This window comes from Ciconia boyciana, chromosome 16 (genome assembly GCF_034638445.1).
Source record: "Ciconia boyciana chromosome 16, ASM3463844v1, whole genome shotgun sequence".
Lineage (NCBI taxonomy): Eukaryota > Metazoa > Chordata > Aves > Ciconiiformes > Ciconiidae > Ciconia > Ciconia boyciana.
In genome coordinates, this window is record NC_132949.1 from 8,957,104 (window position 1) to 8,976,652 (window position 19,549).

The 19,549-nt window shown below is 57.4% G+C and overlaps 1 protein-coding gene, 1 long non-coding RNA gene and 1 other non-coding gene across 5 annotated transcripts; 2 read left to right on the top strand and 1 right to left on the bottom strand.

Moving 5' to 3' along the window:
* The first annotated feature begins 2,472 nt into the window (after positions 1–2,472).
* On the top strand, positions 2,473–6,127 carry LOC140660604 (uncharacterized). The gene is made up of 4 exons (XR_012045424.1): positions 2,473–2,592; positions 3,384–3,481; positions 5,662–5,807; positions 6,050–6,127. It is a non-coding gene; the product is annotated as an uncharacterized lncRNA (long non-coding RNA).
* Positions 3,238–3,312, top strand: LOC140660651 (small nucleolar RNA R38). The gene has a single exon (XR_012045449.1). It is a non-coding gene; the product is annotated as a small nucleolar RNA R38 (small nucleolar RNA).
* Positions 6,128–7,353: 1,226 nt separating the features above from the next.
* ST6GALNAC2 (ST6 N-acetylgalactosaminide alpha-2,6-sialyltransferase 2) lies at positions 7,354–18,642 on the bottom strand. 3 transcript variants are annotated; one of them, XM_072881594.1, is made up of 10 exons: positions 17,970–18,642; positions 12,328–12,420; positions 12,151–12,208; positions 11,318–11,492; positions 10,347–10,512; positions 10,124–10,262; positions 9,855–9,958; positions 9,624–9,707; positions 8,899–9,121; positions 7,354–8,663 (listed from the first exon to the last, which is right to left on the bottom strand). In XM_072881594.1, exons 1-10 carry the CDS (start codon positions 18,437–18,439, stop codon positions 8,496–8,498), a joined length of 1,680 nt encoding a protein of 559 aa, XP_072737695.1. In that variant the 5' UTR covers positions 18,440–18,642; the 3' UTR covers positions 7,354–8,495. The 3 variants fall into 3 exon arrangements, with proteins under 3 accessions (XP_072737695.1, XP_072737696.1, XP_072737697.1); XM_072881595.1 differs by having other exon boundaries at positions 8,899–9,001; positions 17,970–18,412; XM_072881596.1 differs by having other exon boundaries at positions 8,899–8,998; positions 17,970–18,391.
* Positions 18,643–19,549: the final 907 nt, after the last annotated feature.

Genomic DNA, 19,549 nt, shown 5'->3' on the forward strand with positions numbered 1-19,549 from the left:
GCCACCATGTTCTGCTGACCTCTGGGAGGCTTTGCCTTGTACTGCAGCTCCCGGTCGAAGTTTGCACGTCGAAGATGTGTGTGACGTGGACGCCCTCTAAAGGGAAGAGCTGAGAAAACTTGATTCGAAGTTGCAGAGATTTAAGAAAGCATCGGTGAGGCGACGACCATCTCCCTTCATCTACTCTTTGTTCTGCCTCCAAAATACGCTTGGAAACATTACCTAATCACTGCAACCATGAATAATTACAGCCAATCTACTGCGCACTTAGCTCATGCTATTCTCCTGAGTTTTTAATTGTTGACTCAGTTCATTACTTGGTACCTTGTGGAGCTCATCCATTTATAGGCACAAGTAGACAGTTACTCTACGGTCTGAGCAGCTTCCACCCAAAAATCAAGATGGTGGGAAAGCCCTCAGCACATCTGAGTCTACATCTTCTCTCCTTCCAAGATCTGAACTCAGCACAAGGGGGGATTTTAGTTGTTTTGTTTTATTTTAAAAACCTTATGTCCCTTGGGGACTTAAAGACCTAATTCTAGTTGCAGGGTTTTATGCATTTGCTTATTCGAAAAGCTAAAAGTAATCAGGCAGATTGCTAGCCACATCTTCACAGAGCAAAGGCCGCTGCAATGAAGGCTGCGTTAATTACTGCCATTCTGTATCATCGTCCGCCTTCCCACCAGGCCAAACACCCATGCAACAGGCTCCTGCGGGGCAGGAAGGCACTGAAGCTCTCTCATGTCCTCATGCCAGAGCTCGGAACTCACTGCAGGCTGCTTCATCCAGGCTCCTGCCCAACTTGCCAGGGCAACCTGCTAGGCTTTCTGCAGCTAGCAGAGGGCACAGAGGGCTGGGGAAGACCTCATAGTCAGCCATTTATGTTGGAAACGGTTTATTTTTAACTGCATATTGGCATCTCTTTACAGCCTTCTTGCACCACTGTAAAAAAACCAACAAAAAAAAAAGGTGCCTCTTGCAGTCTGTTGACTTTTTAAGAGAGACTTTTAAGAAACAACATGGGCCATTTTGGAGAGGAAAGGACTCACGAGTCGGGTTAAATCTATGCTTGGGAAAAAAAAAACTATCAGGTTCTAAAATAGGAACAAGGCTGGGAGGATCCAGGCACTAAAAATAAACATGAAGTCACGCTGCCTTTCCCTGGGAATTTGACTGCCTTGCCCGGAGAAAGGCGTCCCGGAGCACAGGGCTGGCCAGTGCGGGCAGCAGCATGGAGCCATCTCCCTGCCATCGGAAGGAATCCAGGAGCAGAGAGACACGGAGCTCCTTGGCAGTGCTCCCCTCCAGCTCAAGGGACTCCTCTGCTCTTTAGGGTAACACGAGGTGTTGTTTTCACAGACTTGGCAATCCAGGCAGCCAGGTCAGACAACAGATGAGTTAGCCATGCCGTACAACGGCAACGTAGGACACTTACTCTTGCTATCGCTGTGGGGAACCAGGCAACTTTCCATGAACACATCTCCAATTCAAATGCCCCAAGGGACTGTGAATCCCCCACTACTCAGACACTTCAGGGGTGACACTGGTTAAATACAGGGCTTTTATCTGTCCTCAGACTTCTCCACTTTCAGACTCAGGTTTGTCTGCTTTCCATTTCCAGTCACTGGAGCTTTTCATCACAAGGGCAGATAATCCTTTGGGGCAAGAAAGTGAATATTAGCTATTCTTATTTTGCCTCCCCTCTGGTTCTGTTGACAGTTTTGTTATTGTTCATAAGCTAAACAAGATCCTATAGATTTCATGGCAGTTTTTAACAGCGAAGGACAATCATAGTACATACTGGAAGCATCACATATTCAAAGCACAGCACATACATTTACTAACTAATCTCTGACTAATCCCCAATCTCCAGCTAATTAGTCTTTTTGAAGTGTGCCCCTTCTTACATGAGCTAATGCTTGTTCAGCCTTTTGAAGCATTTAGCGTGCTAAGTACAATCATGTGCGTCTCCCTAGTAAACAGGGCACATGAAGAATGAATAAATGCAATTAATGAGCATCATGACAGTGCAAAAGCTCCACGTATGGAGCCCAGGCCCAGCTCTGGGCTCACGAGCCTGTATCGCCGAGGCTGACCCCATCCACCTCCATGGCTTCCCTGCATCGGCTGCTGAGTCCTCAGGTGAGGCGACAGCTGCACAAGCAGCCTCTGCAAGAGTCCAGTCTCACCCTAGTGCTAAACCACACTCCCTTATTTCTCTGTCTTTCTCTTGTTTGGCGTCTCCACCCAGCAGACACAGGATGGAGTGAAGGAGCCTGCCCCGCTCACAGCTCCCGTCAGAGGAGCCCTGTCCCCCAGACACTCACTGTCACACCCCAGGCCCATCCCCACGCCCCCGAGGCCCAGCCCCGAGGGCACGGTGCCTCGGGCGGTGCCCCCGCCCGTACGGGGCGGGGCGGGGCGGGGCAGGGCAGGGCCGGGCCGGCGATGGAGGCCGCGGGCCGCCGCTGAGAGACGGGACTACACTTCCCATGAGCCCCCGCGCCTCTCGCGAGGCTTGGCGGGCGCGCAGCCCGCCCTCCTCCCTCTCCGCGGTTGCTACGGGTGGACATGGCGGCTTGGCTGCAGGCGGTGAGTAGGGCGCGCCGCCATCGGCAGCCATCTGCCGGCACGGCGGCGCCGAGGGGCGCGGAGACAGCGGGAGGGAGAGCGGGGCACTCTTGCGCGCCGCCGCGGCTGTCTATAGGGGTGTGGCGAGGCGTCGATGTCTGCCTGTGGGGACGTAATGGTGCCCCCCCCACCCCGCCACGGTGGGTGGAGGGAGTCAAGGCCGGGCTGCGCTGGGCTCCGCGGCTCCTGCTCGCCGCCTGGACGGGGCTGCGGTCCTCTCCGTGCGGGGGATGCTCCTGGCAGCACGGCCTGGTCCGGGCGATGCTCGGCTCGCAGATTTTGGCTACATTTGTACTGATTCTTCCCCAGCAGTGCCTGTGGGAGGGCTTTTAATACAGCAGCTGGTATAGCTCAGCCTGAGCGTTGCCGTCAGTACAGTATCGGGGCTTGTCTTTGAGCACCCTGCAAACAGTGAGGTTTGGCGGGCTGAGCCAGCATTACCCACCGCACTTGACCGTGTACCCACGCAGAAGGAGGTCAGTGGAACGAGTGGTACCCACCAGGTGTCGTTGCAGCCCGGGTGAGGAGCACGCTAACCACAAAGTCAGGAACAGGCTTGAGTTTTTGGGATGGCCCTGCGTGGTCCAGGTTTGGCTGCTCTGGAAGCTGAGCTAGTGATGATAAAGTTATCCCTGTCTGAAATTAATCTTTCCTCTGTGGAAGCATGACTCTGAGGCTCAGCATTAAAGACACAAAGATAAAAGAATGGTCTGTTACATGAACTAATTCTCTGTCCCCTTCCTCTGTTTCAGAACATGGCATGGTGTCGAGCAAGGGTAAAAACACCCACCTGCCTGGGAAGCTGATTCCTTCACTGGACTGACAGTAAATCTGCACCAGCTGTGCAATGGTGAGAAACATCAGCATCTGTCTTGTCGTAGTCTAGTTTTCTCCTGTTGCTGGGCTATGGAAGTAGGATTCATTCTGCTGTGTCAGATGATATCCTTCTGTTTCCCTGGGGCCACTGGGAGGAGGTACAAAAGCCCAGTGGCTTGATTAATATAATTAAGCCAATCAAGGCTGTAGCTTTGTTGCAGCTGCCACCTGAGTGTGCAGCCCTTTGCTGCCATGGAGCACAAGTTGAAAGGCAGCACAGAATGAATGGGAATTTTACTGTTATTGGTGCCTAGTAGAGCACCTGCTTGTCAGCGTGGTCAAAGATGAGCAAGAGTAGAAGGGATTAGAAGTAGGAGGAATTGGATGACAGCCCATTACGGAGACACTTGACACAGCTCATCTTATAACTGTATTTGTCACTGTAGTGAAAGAGTAATTGGTCTGTGTGCCTAGTGGAGGTGCACTGGGACAGTTTCAAACTTGCATCAGGTTGCTGGGGCTGGGGAGGTGCAGTTCACGTACACCAAAGGGTCATCCTAGAAGGGACACACCCTGAAGAATCCTTCCCTAGAAGAGATGTGTCTGTCTTACATCTGCTTAAATGCATTTCTCAAGATAATCCGTAGACAATTTACATCCCAGATGAGTGGATTATTCTTGTGTGGAAGAAGGAAGTTGCATTAAGATGTTTCTGTATGACGGTGAGGAGGATGTCTGCTTGAAACAGCTACAAAGGGTCTAAACCACCAAAGTCTCAGAGCTGGTGGGTTTTTTTTCTAAGCAATTATTTAAGTAGCATCCACCTCCCGAAGTTTCTTGTCTCTGAGTGAGACAACTCACTGGCAAACATGCTTCTTTGTCTCTTTCTTCTGTGCTAAGTTTGTGAGACAAAAATTGCTTCTCTCTGAATTGAAAACTTCCTCTCTTTAATTCTTGCTCTGTGACCTAGTGGTGTGTTTTGTCAGAAGGGGTGGAGAAGAGATGAGCGGACAGACTACTTGAAGTATGGTTGCTAACGGTGTTCAATGCAACTTGCATTTAGGAGGAAATCATCCTGCAGAATCCTGGGGTTGCACCATCTCCCAAAGACAGCTTTGGCAAGAGGGCAGCTGCTAAGCTGGGCTTCAAGCTGATAAGAGAATGCTTCAGTATTGCATGCTGCTCGTTTTCAACTTATTAATTGTATGTCAGATCTGTAGGCAGCATGACTCATCTGCTGAGCAGAATACCTAATCTTTGAATGCTTACCAGGAAAAATACTAGTCATCAGGAAGAACACTCGTCATTGGCGTGTCAGCATCTGGGTATCTTTGCTGTATGTAATTTTGTAGAACTTGAGGAGTTTATATAGCCAAGGGCAGGAGAGAAACTGAGCCTGTGATGTGCTGTTATCCCTGTCTGACAACTCAGCTGTGAGGGAGAAACAACTGTCTACTGAGGCTTATGTATTTCCCCTTAGCAGGTCTCCTACCCCTTGCAAAGACTCAGATGACACGAGTGGCACCAGCAAGGCAAAAGCAGCGTCTGTCCCCTTTCCTCTTGCCCATACGCACAGGCCGTTCAGCAGCCAGCTCTCCGGAGCCCAGATATGGCAAGGCTCAGTACAGGCACTGTATCATTGCCTGCTGGTGTCATAGCACAGTTTAGATCTGTGAAGAGCTTTTAAGTTGCTTATCCAGTGAGGCACAGCAGCAGGTTGAAGGGCAGATGAGAAATGCATATTTTTATCTCACGTGATGTACACTGAATGCGCATGCTGTAACAGCACTTTGTCTCCAGGTAGCTGACAGCTGCATTCAGCTAAATAATTTCACACTTTATTTAACAGAATTTGTATTTGTTTGCAGAAGAACAGTAACATTCACTGACAGACTGAACCGGCAAACTTGACAGTGGACTTCCTTAAGAAATTAAGGTTGGCATGCAAAAGGACAGGGAGTGGTACTACAAATCAGCAGTCGGATTGATTGCTCTGTCAATGTAGCTGTGTTCTGAGTAGGACCAGCCATTGGGAAGAGCACATAGGGCTTTTGGCTTCCAAGGAGTAAGGGGAAAAAAGTGAAGAGGCAGCCCGATGATAAATAGGAAAAGCAAAAGCTACTCAGTGCGTTGAGAATAAAGAGGGGCAGGAATTGTTTCAGGAAAAACTTTTTTAGGAAAGCAGTTACAGCATTGTTTTGTGGTGTCTCCCAGCTGTAGAAGCAACAGAAGGAAGATTGTTCTGGAGCGTGTCTTACAAATGGCCACTGATACGTCACTCAAAACAGTGTAAAATGGCCACCCGCGCCTAACTGCAGGCTCCTCCTGGCTGCTCAGTGGTTGCTGCAACCGCATCATGGGTAAGTTCCCAGTAAAGCCAAAGAGGATTGGGGTGCTAGTACCATTGGCTTGGGAGGGAGCAAGTTTGTGTCTTCTTGTACTCTTGATTAAAGAGTGACGTGTGTCACTCTTTTGTAAATTGTGTAACATTTACATTTGTGTACTGTTGTAAATTGTGACCTGTACTCTTGATTAAATAGTGAAAATCAGGAACTTTTCAGCTGACAGTTGCTTTGCTCTGAGACTGTCTTTTTTCCACTAGGACCTGATCTACAGCTGGCTGGAGGAAAAAGTGGTTCCCTGCTGTCTTCTGTTCCAGAATAAAATAAGTTATGGAAAATCTGGGAGTTGAAGTCTGTTTTTGTTTGGGTTTTTTTGTAAAGGTTATCTACTTGAACAGAGATGGTTTTGAACAGGTAGAAAGGATTTTGGGTTAAAACGCTTTCTGAAATTCAAGCAGCTGTGAGCTTACCCTTCATAGCAAAACCTGCTCCTCGCTGATACCTAAAGACTTCAGTGTCTGCAGATGCTGAAAGTTGAAGAGCAATTCATGGTTAGTGTGACAAAATTACTTACGGCTAAGCTAGCACTGGTGACAGAAGTGGTTCTTGTGGTCTGCTTGGAAGCTCAAAGATAAAGGAGAAGTGAGAGGCAGTAGTGCAGCCATCAGGTTCCTTGTCTTGTAAGCCCTTAAAATGGAGTGTGTTTAACTCCAGGGCTAGGCTACACCCTTGGCTAGAAAACCTCCCTTTTTGAAATGGGAAAGGAGGGTGTGTGTAGCAGTTAGTCTTGTGCACCAACAGCTCTGCTCATGAGCTGGGTGGGATTCCTGGCAGGACGCTGCCCTGTGACAGCACTCGTTTTTAAAACTTGTTGGTTTTGCCCAGTGCATCAAGGTGCTGCTGATTGCCATGTTCAAAGTCACCTGCATGGGCTGTGCTGAGGCGTGGCCAGAGCTGGTTTGAGGAGGTTTTGGTGCTGTCTTGGGAAGTTGATGTGAGGATCGGGCTCATTCTTGTCACGAAAGCGGTTTTGCTGAGTGCTTGCGAATAAATAACATGCCTAACAGGCTGCCTTGGTACCATTGTAAGGTGGCTCTGATGCAAACAAAGGTTAATTTGAGACGTGGGAACACAAGATGGGCTCCAAGCTAGAGATTACATCTGAAACAGGCTTATAGACTAATCTTCCGTAATGCTCATTTGAACTGGCTGAAAGCAGCCTGCTGTGAGCTTGAGGGGGTTTTGAGGTTCCCTGGCTTGTGGCCAGGATCTCTCTTGCCATCTCTGCAGTAAACCGCTCCTCCCCAGCTGACACACAGCAAATAGCATCCCGAGTGGAAAAAGGCTGTGCTCAGACCTGCTCCCACAGATGCGGCACAGCGCCGGGCACCAGGCCTCCCTGCCAGCCCAGGCCTCCACGCTTTAACCCCACTCCCATCCCTGCCTCCGGGGCCGTTCCCCAGTTGAAGGCTCACTGCTACATGCTACAGCTCCTCTGCTGCGGGAGGTAGCGGGTCTCAGCCCCACCCCATTTGCCAAAACAACAGAAACAGGCATAACAGAAAACAATCATTCAGCGTTTATGTGATTACACAAAGTGGGAAGGTGTCTCAGGTTACCGCTCCCACTGCTGTGCCCTATCAACCCTCCAGCCACCACCAGCTGGAGTAGCCTCCCCCAGCGGGTCTTCCTTAGCTTACACAGGATGGCTGAAGGGTTCAAATCTTCACCTCCCTTGGGTTTTTTGGGAGGAAAGAAAGAGAGTGATGATCACTTAGATTCACCCAACAAGCTAGCAGGTTCCCTAACCCACCTGGCATGGGGCTGCCTTCTCAAAGCACTTAGAGGGCACCACATGGTCCCTGTGCAAGAAAAACCCAACAAGCCCACTACCACACACATGTGGGCTGTAGGCCAGCTCTCATCTCCAGGATGCTCAAAGGCCAGCCGTGTTTCTGATGTCCCAGCTGAGCTGCACTAAACCCTACTCTTAGCTGATGGCTTTTAAGACCCTTCCTTGATTGGAAACACCATGACCTAGAGAAGGGGAAAATGACAGGGCACACTGCGTGTCTTGTCACAGGAGAGGCTTGCCACTGGCTTTACCACTGATCATGGAGGCAAACAGATGCTTCTGGAAAATGGCACACATCAACCCAGAGCTGGCTGGAATTTGGGCTTTCTGCAGTCCAGGAGGGAGGGCTTCTCCAAACACACCACCTTCCTGTTAGCTGGATGATCTAGTCTCCAGTCCAAGGATTCATCATGCCTGTTGTGGTCCCACCACGGTGACAACCATTTGAGCTGGGGTGCAAGGTGGCAAGGTGAAGGGCGTCTTCCAGCCAGAGGCTGACACATATACATGTCTCCAGCACCTTCTTCCAGCATCACCATACCCCTCCTGTGCTTCCCAGCTGTGTTCGTGGGGCTGGGAGGTCGCAGCCACATGCCATGGTGCTTCTTAGTGCCCCAAAGGCCACATTCAATCACGTTGAACCATGAAACAAGTTGCTGGAGATCCCCAAGGAAATACTGGCTTCAGCTTGTGCCTTACCACCACCACCACCAGCTGCAGTGTGGAGGGTCTGCTCCTTGGGCTGGCTGGCCAGCTGGGGAGAGCCCTCAGGAGGGAGACGGTGGCCTTCGGGAAAGAGAAGAAAAGCCACAGGAGTCCTTGGACTTGCCCCCATGGGCCACTGCCCGGCCTCACCGCTGGTAGAGGGTCATGATCCCTGCTCGGTGCAGGCTGTTCCACAGTGCCGCCTCCAGCATCATGTCGTGGTTGGCATAAAACACCAGCGGTTTCTTCTCCAGCTCGTAGTAGTGGTCTGAGAACTGCTCGTAGTTGGCGGTGATGAACCCGTAGGCACTGACCTGCAGGGAGGGAGGTGGGACAGACGGATGCATGATGGGGTTAGGGCTCAGCCTAAGTGCTCCATGCACCACCACTGCCACCACCCCTCTGGGGACAGGGGATGGCATACGTAGGACAGCCACCACAACACGCTGGTGCCCACCAGGAGCCTTACAGCAGCTAGTCACAAGTCCCCAGCAGCCAAACGGCGGGGACCCTGGTCCCCAGGAGGAGGGTGGCCCCGTGGCCTCTTACCTGGTCGCAGGTGTGGAGCGCAGTGAGGAGCATGAGGGCGCCGGTGCTGGGCATGTAGAGCAAGCCGTACTGCGTGTTCAGGAGCTCCGACCGCAGGAACCTGCTGGTGGACGTGGTGGGTCGGGGGGGCTCACCGCCAGCACGGCACCGCGGCCCCCAGCACCAGACCCAGCAGCACCCAGCGCCTGTCCAGCCCCCACCATGCACTCGGTGACGCTGGTGCCTGGCAAGGCAGGAGCACTGAGTGAAACGCAGTGCTCGTGTGGATTCTCTGATGGCTGCTACTAAGGTTCAGCTCATTCGCTGCAGGCTGCTGAAAGGCACCTCCCTGCTGTTTGAAATCATCCCAACCCAGGCGCCTGCTTTCATGAGAGGTAGGAAAAGACAATCCCTTTGGGCCCCACCCCTGCTCCTGTTAGACTAGGTCAACATTTAATTTATTTTGGGAGATGGGAGGCGAGGTGAGCACGGTGAGGCTGTGGGACTCTCACTGCTAGGAGGGGACGTGAGCTGTGCTGCAGTGAATGGGAATGGAGGGGGACAAATCTCTCTGCTTTATCTGCAGAGAGCAGGACAGAGGTGGTTCCAGTGCCTGGGGAGGACTGGGACTGCACTTTGCTGGGCAGCCACCGGTCTGTACTGGAGAGAGCAGTGGTCAGAGGCAGACGGTCTGAGCCCAGCCCGGAGCAGAGCTGGGCAGCAGCCATGGTCCTCATCATCCTCACCTTGCTGTCAGGTACTGCAAGAAATCAGGATGCAGCAGCTTGAACTTCTCTGCAGAAGCCTCCGGTCCAAAATACTTCTGTGGCCTGCAGCGGGGAGAGGAGAAGGGCAGAATTTGCATCACAGGAGTCTGGGGGCTACTTGGGGTTTATCCCACCAGGGACAGATGTGGGGTGAGGGCAGGCAAGTCATGCTCCCTCCGGTGCATCACCGAAGGTTATGGGGCTACTCACTCATCCCCCTTGTCTGAGCCCTCGGGGACCGGGCTGCCCTGGATGGCCGACTTCAGCATCACGTAGTCGCGGACGTCCGAGGGGATGAAGATGTACCTCAGGTCCTGCAGCGGGGACACAGACGTGGTGCTTGGGGGAGCTTTGGGGCACTGCCCACACCAGCAGGGCGAGGGCTGAGGGCTCCTGAGATGGGGAGAAGGTTTGGGGGGCAAGCCCAGCCTCAGGGGACAATTTGGGGTCACCTCCCCAAGCAGCCCTTGGGTTCTCACCTTGGCCTGGGGTATCTGGGTGAAGCCATACTCCTCGTAGGCGATGAGGGAGTTCTTCATGGTGTTCACCGTGAAGCCGTAGAAGGAGATCTTGGTCCCGACATCCTCCTCGAAGCCTTTGATCACGGCACCATTGAGCCTGCGGGAGAAGGGCAGGATGTGTGTCCGGGGCCAGCCGCTCCCCAGCACGCATGGCCCCATCCTACCCAGGACCCGTCCCCACCTGAAGACCAAGTCGTGAGCGTCGATTGCCTTGCCCTGCCGTGAGCCATTGAGGATGCCGCCGTTGCCCACCACGGCACAGCGGACGCAGCCCCCGGGGAAGGCGTCCCTGTCGAAGAGCTGCCTGTTGGCAGAGGCGTTGAGGAGCCGGAGGGTGCTGCCCACCACTGGAACGGAGCAGGATGCGTCCAGTCAGTGGGGAAAAGGTGTGTGTCAGCCCACGCGAGCACTTAAGCGTGCAACATCACGCACAGACAAGCTTGTGCAAGATCACATCCAGGAGCAGCACACAAGAAAGCTCACACCACCTTCATGCAGGAGAGGGGTCTACAAGTGGGATGGGGGGACACCAGCCAGATCCTCCTCTCCCAGGTTCAGCATCAGCCCCCTCGCAGCCCCCCACGTACTTAAGCCCGCTCCAAACAGCGGCTGCCTGAGGCCGTGCAAGGCACGGGGATGCATCCGGACATCTCCAGCCCCAGCCCTGTGGATGCTGCTGCCTGCGCTGGCCATGTCCCCTCCTGACAATGTCTCCTTGCAACTGCCACCGGTTCACTCCCCCCCGCCGTCCCCAGCACTTCCCAGCCCAGGGATTGAAGCCAGCGGCTGCCAGGGAGAGCAGAGAGTGGGTTTGGGGTAGGAAGAGAAACAATCTCCGTCCACAACAATGGAGCGGGTTGTCCGAGCTCCTCCGGCCCCAGTTAATAATCATGCACACACTGGAGCTTTTATTGGGGGAAAATGTCACAAGATGCAGCAAGCAGCATTTGCAAAGCCGTCCCCTCTGCCTCGCGCCCTGGGAGGCAGAGTGGGAAGAGGTCAAGGTCCCTGGCTCCTCTGCAGGGCTCCTCTGCCTGCCCCATGTCTTCAGTCCCTTCTGCTGGGCTCCCCAGGCCCCTCGAGCTGCCCCGCACCCTCCCATCTCCCCCCTTGCCCCATCTGCTGCCACCCCCATCCCGGCTGGGTCCACACCTGCATGGGACAAGCCTTGCCAGCCGTAGGGGACATGTCGTGTCTTCAGCCTGTCCCAGGTCTCCGGGGTGAAGTGCTGGTCCCACATCAGCACAGGGGTGTCGAAGCGGAAGACCTCCCCGAACTTGGGGTCTGCCTTTGCTCTGGCCATCACCGAGTGGAGGCACGTGCTCGGCTGGGAGGGAAGAGGACCTCGGCTCAGTCTCCAGCCTGGGTCTACCTTCCCTCTGGACATCTCCACCCCTCAGCAGGCACCGGGGAGAGGACAAACCCAGGGACAGAAATGCTCCTCGTCCATCCCATGTTCTGCTGTGTCACCCAGGCAGGGCACTGCTTCATGCCTCGGGTTCCTGCTGCAAAACACCCTTTGGTACCCAGCTCACCGGGGCTGGGAGGACCAGGGCTTCCAGAGTCACCTGAGAGCATAAGCCCCATGAAAGATTCAGCACCTTCTAGTGTGGGCACCCCACTAACGGCCTTTGCTGTACGAGAACAGCCCCAGCGCCCAGGACCAGTCCCTTCCAGAGCCTGGGTCCGTCCTCACAAGTCTCCAGCCCGGGCTGGTGGCCCAGGCATCACGGGGTTGGAGGGAGTGGGTGATGCTGGCTCCAACCTCCACATTGGGGAATTGCTCGGGGAGGTGCTGCAACCGCAGCTGGGAGGCCTGGGGAGACCCACGTGCATGGACGGAGGAGCTTGCTCCTCCACACACACATACAAAACTCCTTCCAGGCGATGCTGCTCCTCCTCAGCTTCCCCACACAGACCTTCAACCAACAAAACCCGGCAGGGAGGGGCACAGGGGACGCTGACCGTACTGTGCTAATGATTACCTGCTTTCTGCTGGGCTTGGGCTCCTCCAGTTCGGCAGAAGGCTTGAAGGACTTCCCACTGGAAAGGGGGAAACATATAGCAGTTAAAAATCCATCACTTGGGCACTGGGGAACCCCACAGTGGGCAGGGGGCTCCCAGCTTGTGCCAGGACCACCGTACACACCTTCCCCCCTTACCTCTCTAAGCCACCGCCAAGGGCCCGTTGACGGCTGCCGGCTCGGAGCGATGTCCCCAGTGGAGCCAGGACCAGCGGCTCCGGCTGCAGCAGGCTGGGAGAAGAAGCCGGTGGGGGCTCAGCCAGGGAAGTGACACTGAGCCACCGCACCCCAACACCCCCCCACCTGCGAGAGCCACGGGGCAGGACCACGTCCCCTCCACTCAGTTCCCCTCCATCACTGCCTGCGCCCACCCACCCCCTGTCTGCGTGTCTTTCTGCAAGCAGAGAGCCACAGATTTGCAAAATACTGGGTTTATGAAGAAAGCAGCCGCCATCTCCTGGTGAGTCCCCTCCCGGGGGGTCCCTCCAGGACCCCCACGTACCAAAAACTGCACCCAGCCTGCAGCCTTGGGGGGACCCTGCCGAGACCTCCCCAGCTTTTCCCACCATCCCACCCTTCCCGAGCCTGAGGGGGACGGGGCTGGCGCAAGCTGCGCAGGCCAGCAGGACACATTTAGTTGCTACACTGGAGAAGCAATCAGCAACCGGGATCTGGAGGCTCTCAGGGTGCACGGGACCCCCGTCTGCCACGGGGCCAGCTGGGGCATGGCCTGATCCTTCATTTAGTGCTGGGGGACAGAGGCATGTTGGGGTGCCCTGAGCCCTGCGGGGCCAGGCAGAGCAGACCCAGCCTCCCGGGGAGGGTGTGGGGCTGGGGACGGGCAGGGTCGCAGCCTGGCGAGCAGGAGGTGGGAGCCCACCGGAGGGGAACAGGCTCCCATTCATCCCCGCACAGAAGGGCCCTTCAGAGCCCCCCGGCGCCGCCTCCAGCCCAGCCGGCAGGTGCTCAGGCCAGAAGGGGGGTATTGTGGAGGAGACAAGGGCCCCCTTGTTATGGGATCTCTGCTTGGGAGCCCAGGGACAGGTAGAGGCAGGTGGGGAGCGGAGCTCTGCCTCCCCCCGGCACGATGCTGCCCAGCACAGCAGGCATTGGGTTTCCGTCCCCGCTATGGCCCCTGTCAACACCAGCAGCACTGACAGCCCTGCCCGGGAGCGGATCCAGACCAGTTTGCCACCCAAACCCTGCTCCGTGCCACCCTGGGGGTACGGCATGACACAGGGTGACAGCCCAGTGCCTTGCCTGGGTGCTGGCACCAGGGGCTGGAGCATCTCCCCAGGCATGGATGGGGAGTCAGGACCATGCAGGCTTTAGTCCCAGCTCTGTCCTTGCTCCGTCCCAGTACTGCCAGCTCTGGCCAGGGGATGCCGAGCGCAAAGGCATCCCCCCTGCGTGGGGGGCCGAGCACTGCCAGTGGAGCAAGGCAGCTTTTTCAATCAAGCCAGCGCGTCTTGCCTCGGTGTCCCATAAAAAGGCAGCTCCCCAGCAAGAGCTGCTGTCCTGCAGAGCCCCCACCACTCAAAACACACGCTCCTGCCCAGGGGCAAGGTCCCCAGCTTAGCCCTGCCCCGTGGCCACATCCTGCCCTCCAAATACATGCAAAGAGCCTGCTGTGTACAGTACAGGAGTGCAGACACCGAGGCTGGGAGAGGGGTTGGGCACAGCATTGCCCCCACCTCCCCTCGCAGCCACCAGCTCATCCCTGAGGCTCATCCCAGGAGCACCCGAGCTGGTGGAGAGGAGGGAGGGCAAATCCCAGGGAAGGTCCACCAAGCCAGAGCCACAGCTTTCTGCAGGACCTTTCTGGTGTTATCACTGCAAGCATCTAAATAAACCCAGCCTGACCAAACTTGCCTGTTCCCTCAGCTTGCGGACGGGAGCAGAGCTGCCCTGGCATGGTCTGTGCACAGCGAGGCACCGGCTGGGAAAGGCCATCCAAAGGCTGTACGAGACCTTGCGGTTATGCTGGAGGCAGCTCATCTCTGCCAGGTACAGGCAGCACGTGCCGGTCAGAGCAGAGCTCACCCATGCAAGAGTCTCGCAGCAGCTACAAGGAGAGCTCTGCGCGCCGAGTCACCTTAGCTGCAATGAACCACCATGGGATCCTCAGGGAGCTCATCCTCAGCGAGCTGTCCCAGCCCTCCTTGCTTCCTCCATCTCATGATGCAGGAGATCCCTGGCCCACGTGCCTCGTGAGCAGGAGCTTGTCAAAGTTACTAGCACCTAACTGAAGAAACCTCCCTGCTCCAAACCCAGAGCCAGAACCAGCTCCTGCAAAGCACTGAGCTCCCCGGAGCAGCACACCCTCCTGCACCCAAAGCCCCCGGTTTGGCCACCCACCCTTTTTCTGGCCGCAGAGGCGCAACCCACCACCAAACCCAAAAGCCATTACCCCCACACACCATGCCCAGGCTTGTGCTGCCCGGGACTCGCACACAAACAGCCTCTCCTGGCCCCGCTGCCTCCCCAGCCCTTCTCCACCAGGCTCACAAGCCCCAGGTGCGTATCTCTGCCACCCAGCCCTCCAAGCTCTCCCACTCTTGTTTCTTGGTACAGACCCTTCCCCGGCTCATCCCAGTGCCTGCAGGTCAAGGCAAAGACCCAGGCACTGGCAGGGGGAGGCTGCTGTGCTGCTTTCTGAACTGCCAGGGGTGCTGTGGGAGCACCCGGGGGGCTCAGGCTGGCTGCAGGGAGGTGGGCACAGGCAACCCGGCTAGTTGGCTCCTGCTGATGTTGGATGGGAGCTGGGACCCGCCCCCACCCGTGGCCAGACTCGGTGCATGGCACTTGCTGATCGATTCTGCCAGGACTTGTGCTGACCTGATAAACCCAATCCCTCTGTCAGCACCTCCCTGCACTCGCATCCCAGCTGTGGGTGCTGGAGCCATCTCCCCAGCATCGCGGCAGCCGTCCTGGCTGTGGCTGCTGCCCAAACCCTGGCAGGGAGGACGTGGGGCAGCCGGGCTCTCCTGCCAGACAGCCGCTCAGCAGCGCATCGTGGAGCCAAACGCTTTGACGTCACCCGCCAGGATGTGGCGAAGCACCTCGTGATGCTTGGTTGACTCAGAAGATGACAACCCTCCCGGGACCGGCCGATGCACAATGGGGCTCTGGGGAAGGAGTGGCCCACAGCTGCCCGGGCACCAGACACGCTGGCGGAGCTAGCCAAGCCTGTGTACACTCTCTCACCACCGTGCCATTCACTAATATGACGTCTCTGGTCCACGGTCACCCCCCCCGGTTTCCAAAAGATAACACTGTGTACAAGTTTTGTGAGCACACACTCCGGCCTTATCTTCAGCAAACACTCCCCGGGCCCCACAGAGCCATTTGAGGGAGCTGAAGTAGCAATGCAAACATGGTCTTGGAAGGTGTTTGCTCCATCCCACCACAAAGGGCCAAGCTCCAGAAAGCATCTTTCCCCGGCGCAGAGCCGGAGTGGCATGGCGAGGCTGGGCAGAGCTCCACACTCATCCTGTCTGCCCTAATAATAAAGGCACAAGCAGTGCCAGCAGCTCACCGGTGGGGTTTCAGAGAGATGGCCGGGCAGAGAGCGGGACGGGGCTGTGCCCAGCTGAACCGGGGGCTCTGGGGATTCAGCTCCCTGCAGCCCCGCTGACCGCAGGGTGGCCGGCTTTGCGGGGACGGGGGCATTTTGCCCATCTCCGTAGGGTCCTCACCGCTGCTGCCAGCTTTGCGCTGAACTGGAGGCGGACTCAGGTATCTGGCCCTTGGGTGATTTGATGCTGGCAGCAGCCAGCATCAACTGGGCAGTCAGCTTCCTCCCAACCCCCTTCATCCCTTGTAAGTCTGCAAGGAGACACTGCTCACACAACCCTCCCTGCTGAAACGTGGCTGCCCGCACTGACACGTGAGCACCCCGACCCTCCTTTTCTGCCCCAATGGCAGGCAGAGTGGGAAGCGTGCGCTCTGCGATGGCGCGTCAGCCATGTGAAACACCGGCCATCCTGGTTTCACCTCTGGACTCTGCCCCGCATCCGTTGGCAGGGCAGCACTGGTTCCTCTGGGTGCACGGTTCAGGCTGGACAAGCAGCGATCACAGGGCAGCATGTTTGTAAACACAGGGAATTGGAACAAATAAGACTCACTCTGGTTTGGGTCTAGCTTTAGTGGTTGGATTAAAGCCAAGAGGAAAAGTCCAGGAGAGCTTTGGAGCGCAGGTCAGCTCCCCGTTACCTCACCCTGGGCTCCTCTCTGGGGCTGGACGAGCTGACCCTCGGTCCCATCAGTTGTGGGGCAGGAGCCCGGGCTGGCCCTGCGGCAGGGGAACCCGGGGCTGGGGCAGGTCCAGGCAGGGTTAGGCAGTGGCTGAGTTACCTGCAGCCTGCCATGTGGGGGGAACCCCCTCCTGGCTCCCATCCCAGGGGTCTCCTCCGCACCCAGCTCCCAGGATCAGCCACAGACCCTGTGCCAGGGCGCGGCTGGTTTCCATTCCCAGCTCCAGCGTGGTCCTTGGGCACGTCCTGCTGCCCTCGTGGGCTTCACTTTCCCCTCTCATGGACATCAAGCTCTTTGCGGTGAGGTGCTCCACACCCCAGCCACGACCTGCCCCAAGCACCGTGCGGTACAGGCTAACGCTGCTGCCGGTGGCACTGCTGCTCACCCAGCATGGCCGAGGGTGGAAACAGCCAACCTCTGCCCGGGCTACTGGGGATACTGCTGCTCCGCATGTGCGGCAGGAGAGGGGACCTCTGCCCTGGGCAGGACAGGAAGGGGCAAGGAGAGCTCCCAGCTCGGGAACAGAGAGTGTCTGGACCCCAGGGTAGCCCAGCCCGCTGCATCCCCAGCAACTCCCAGCACAAATCTGGCTGCACGCAGCTCACCCCGTGCAGGACCAACTCCGGTCCCCGCAGCATCCTCCATTCCTGGGCAGCACCCAGGCAGCTGGGCTCTGTTGCACCAACGGCACCCAAGAGCACCCAGCGTGGAGGCGAGGGACCCCCATAGCACTCTCCTGGCACGTTACCTGATGCTCGCAGGAGAGGAGGGTGGCTGGTCCTGCAGGCCAAGTGCTGCGCAGGCTCCCTCACACCCTGCCCGCTCAGCCGTGCTCCCCAGGGGACCCCGGCACCCTCACCCGCCTGGCACCGCGGAGACTCAGGAAGGGGCTTGGGGAGGTTGGAGGATGCAGGGAACGCAGACGTGACCGCAAAGGGGGAGATGCAAATTGCTGGAGTTTGGGAAAGGCTGCAGCCCCTGGGAGTGTGCAAGGGGGGGGGGCAGCCCCGGGGGCCGAGCGGGCTGCGGGCAGCCGTGCCCTGCCCCTGCAGCGGGGGGGGCAGCTCCATGGGGGCCAACCCCCGCCAGGACAATCAGCCGGCTCCGATCCTCAATCAGCCCAGCGGGGACACGCGGGGCTCGCAGAGGGTCTGGCCGGCTGCTGAAGGGGGTTTGATCCCGCCGGGAGCTGAGCACTCTCAGCCGTCCCTGGACCCAGCAATGGTTTCTTTGCACTGTGACGGGCTGAACCCACGCGGGGACCCCTGCAGCCCCCCACGGCCCCGGGGTCCCGCTCTGGGCACCCCTGGGCTCGGCGGGCGGCCGTGGGCAGGACCCGGTGCCCCGGACCCCTCGGGGGCGGCAGGGCCCGCTGCAAGCGCATTTCTCAAACCAGCCAACAACCGGGGGCACCGCTGGGATAACCCGCACTAAGGGACCCACACCGGCACCCCAGTCCCCCCTCCCCATCCCAGCGCGCGGTACCTCATGCCGGGTTTGCACATCCCTGCCTCCCCCCTTACCTGGCTATGATCCTCTGGCTGGTGGGCGACTCCACCGTAGCGTAGTAATGGCCGTAGAGGAGCAGGGAGGATGTTAAGCCTGCCAGGAGCAAAAGGCAGAGCCGCTTCCAGTGCGGGGACCCCATCCCAGGCACCTCAACCGCTGGAGCAGCCCAGGCGAGCGGGAGCGTGGGAGCCCGCGCTGCCCGCACCAGGGACACCGCCGGCCGCGCTGCCTGCAACGGGCCCCGCAAACTCCCCGGCCCCCGCCGCTCCGCTCCGCTCCCGGCCCGGTGGGTGCGGACGCGGCTCCCGCCCGGCTCCGTCCTGCCCCGGGTGCCCAGCTGCACCTTGGAGCAGGCTGGGATATTCCTCCGGAGCGGTGGGAGGGTGTGAGCCGGGGGGAGGAGGCACCAGGCTGACTGGTTCAGACTTGCTGAGAAAAAAAAGCACTTTTGAGCTGCTTTTTCTCCGAGCCGGGGATTAAACATTTACTCAGACCAGCAGGGTAATGCGCTTTTTTTTGCCTCCTTTTCATGCCACCCACCTACAGCTCACAAAGCACGGAGGTTCCCCCTTTCTGTAACTTTCTTGTTCGGCTGAAACATGTGCTTTCACCGCCGGCTGCTTCACCGCCGGCAGCACGCACAGCCCACGCCGACACCCGGCGACCCCGCGGTGCGGCGTGGCCGGAGGCGTCTGCAGTTTGTGAGAAGTTTATCAGAAACTCCGGGCTCCGAAGCAAAGCCGGGCTCCCGCCCCGCGGTGCCGGTGCCGCCGCGCGTTCCCCCCCGGGCCGCCGCGGGCAGCCCCGCCGCAGGAGCAAGGCTGGTGCGACAGGGGGGCCGGGGGGCCGCTGGCGGGGTGCTGCCTCCCGGGCCCTGCCCGCCTCCCGGCTGAACAGCTCGCTCCCCCCAACGCGGTTTTGCAGCCAACGAAACCGTTCAGGGCTTTGTGCCGAGTTCGACAAATAGCTTGGGGGAAAGGAAAAACGGGTTTGGGGGGGTTGGGGGAAATCCGAATGAAGCATTTTGACATTTTCGGAAGGGAAGTGCTTCAGTTTCTTTTTTTGAAAGAATATTTCGGCGTTACTTTAGTCAAACTCATCTAAACAAAGAAAACAGCCCTGCGAACTAAAGGATATGCATACCAAAATGTTTGTTGCAGCGGGGGAAGGGACTCAGAAGGAAAACAAGCGGTTTCAGTTGATCTGCAGTGATTTCGGGGGGGGGTTGGTTAGATTTTTAGGAAGCCACCAGACTTGGGGAGTGGCAGCATGGTGAGCCCTGCTCCCTCCAAACCCTTGGCCCTGCGCCCACGGTTCCCCGAGCACCCACAACATTGCCCCAGGGTGTCACCCACCTCCAGCCCCTGCCCAAATACCCGCTGTCCTTATTCAGACCCAGAAACCCGGGGCCAAACCCCATCCCTGCTCCCACCCGCACACCCACAGGCCGGTGTATTCACGGCTGCATTTTCCCCAACACTTCTTATCCCCCCAGATCCAACCACCCCCCACTGCCATTCCTGCCTGCCCAGGCGCATTTCCAATGATGCTGCTCGTTCAAAGAAGGATAAATGCAAAAATAGTTTCATACGAG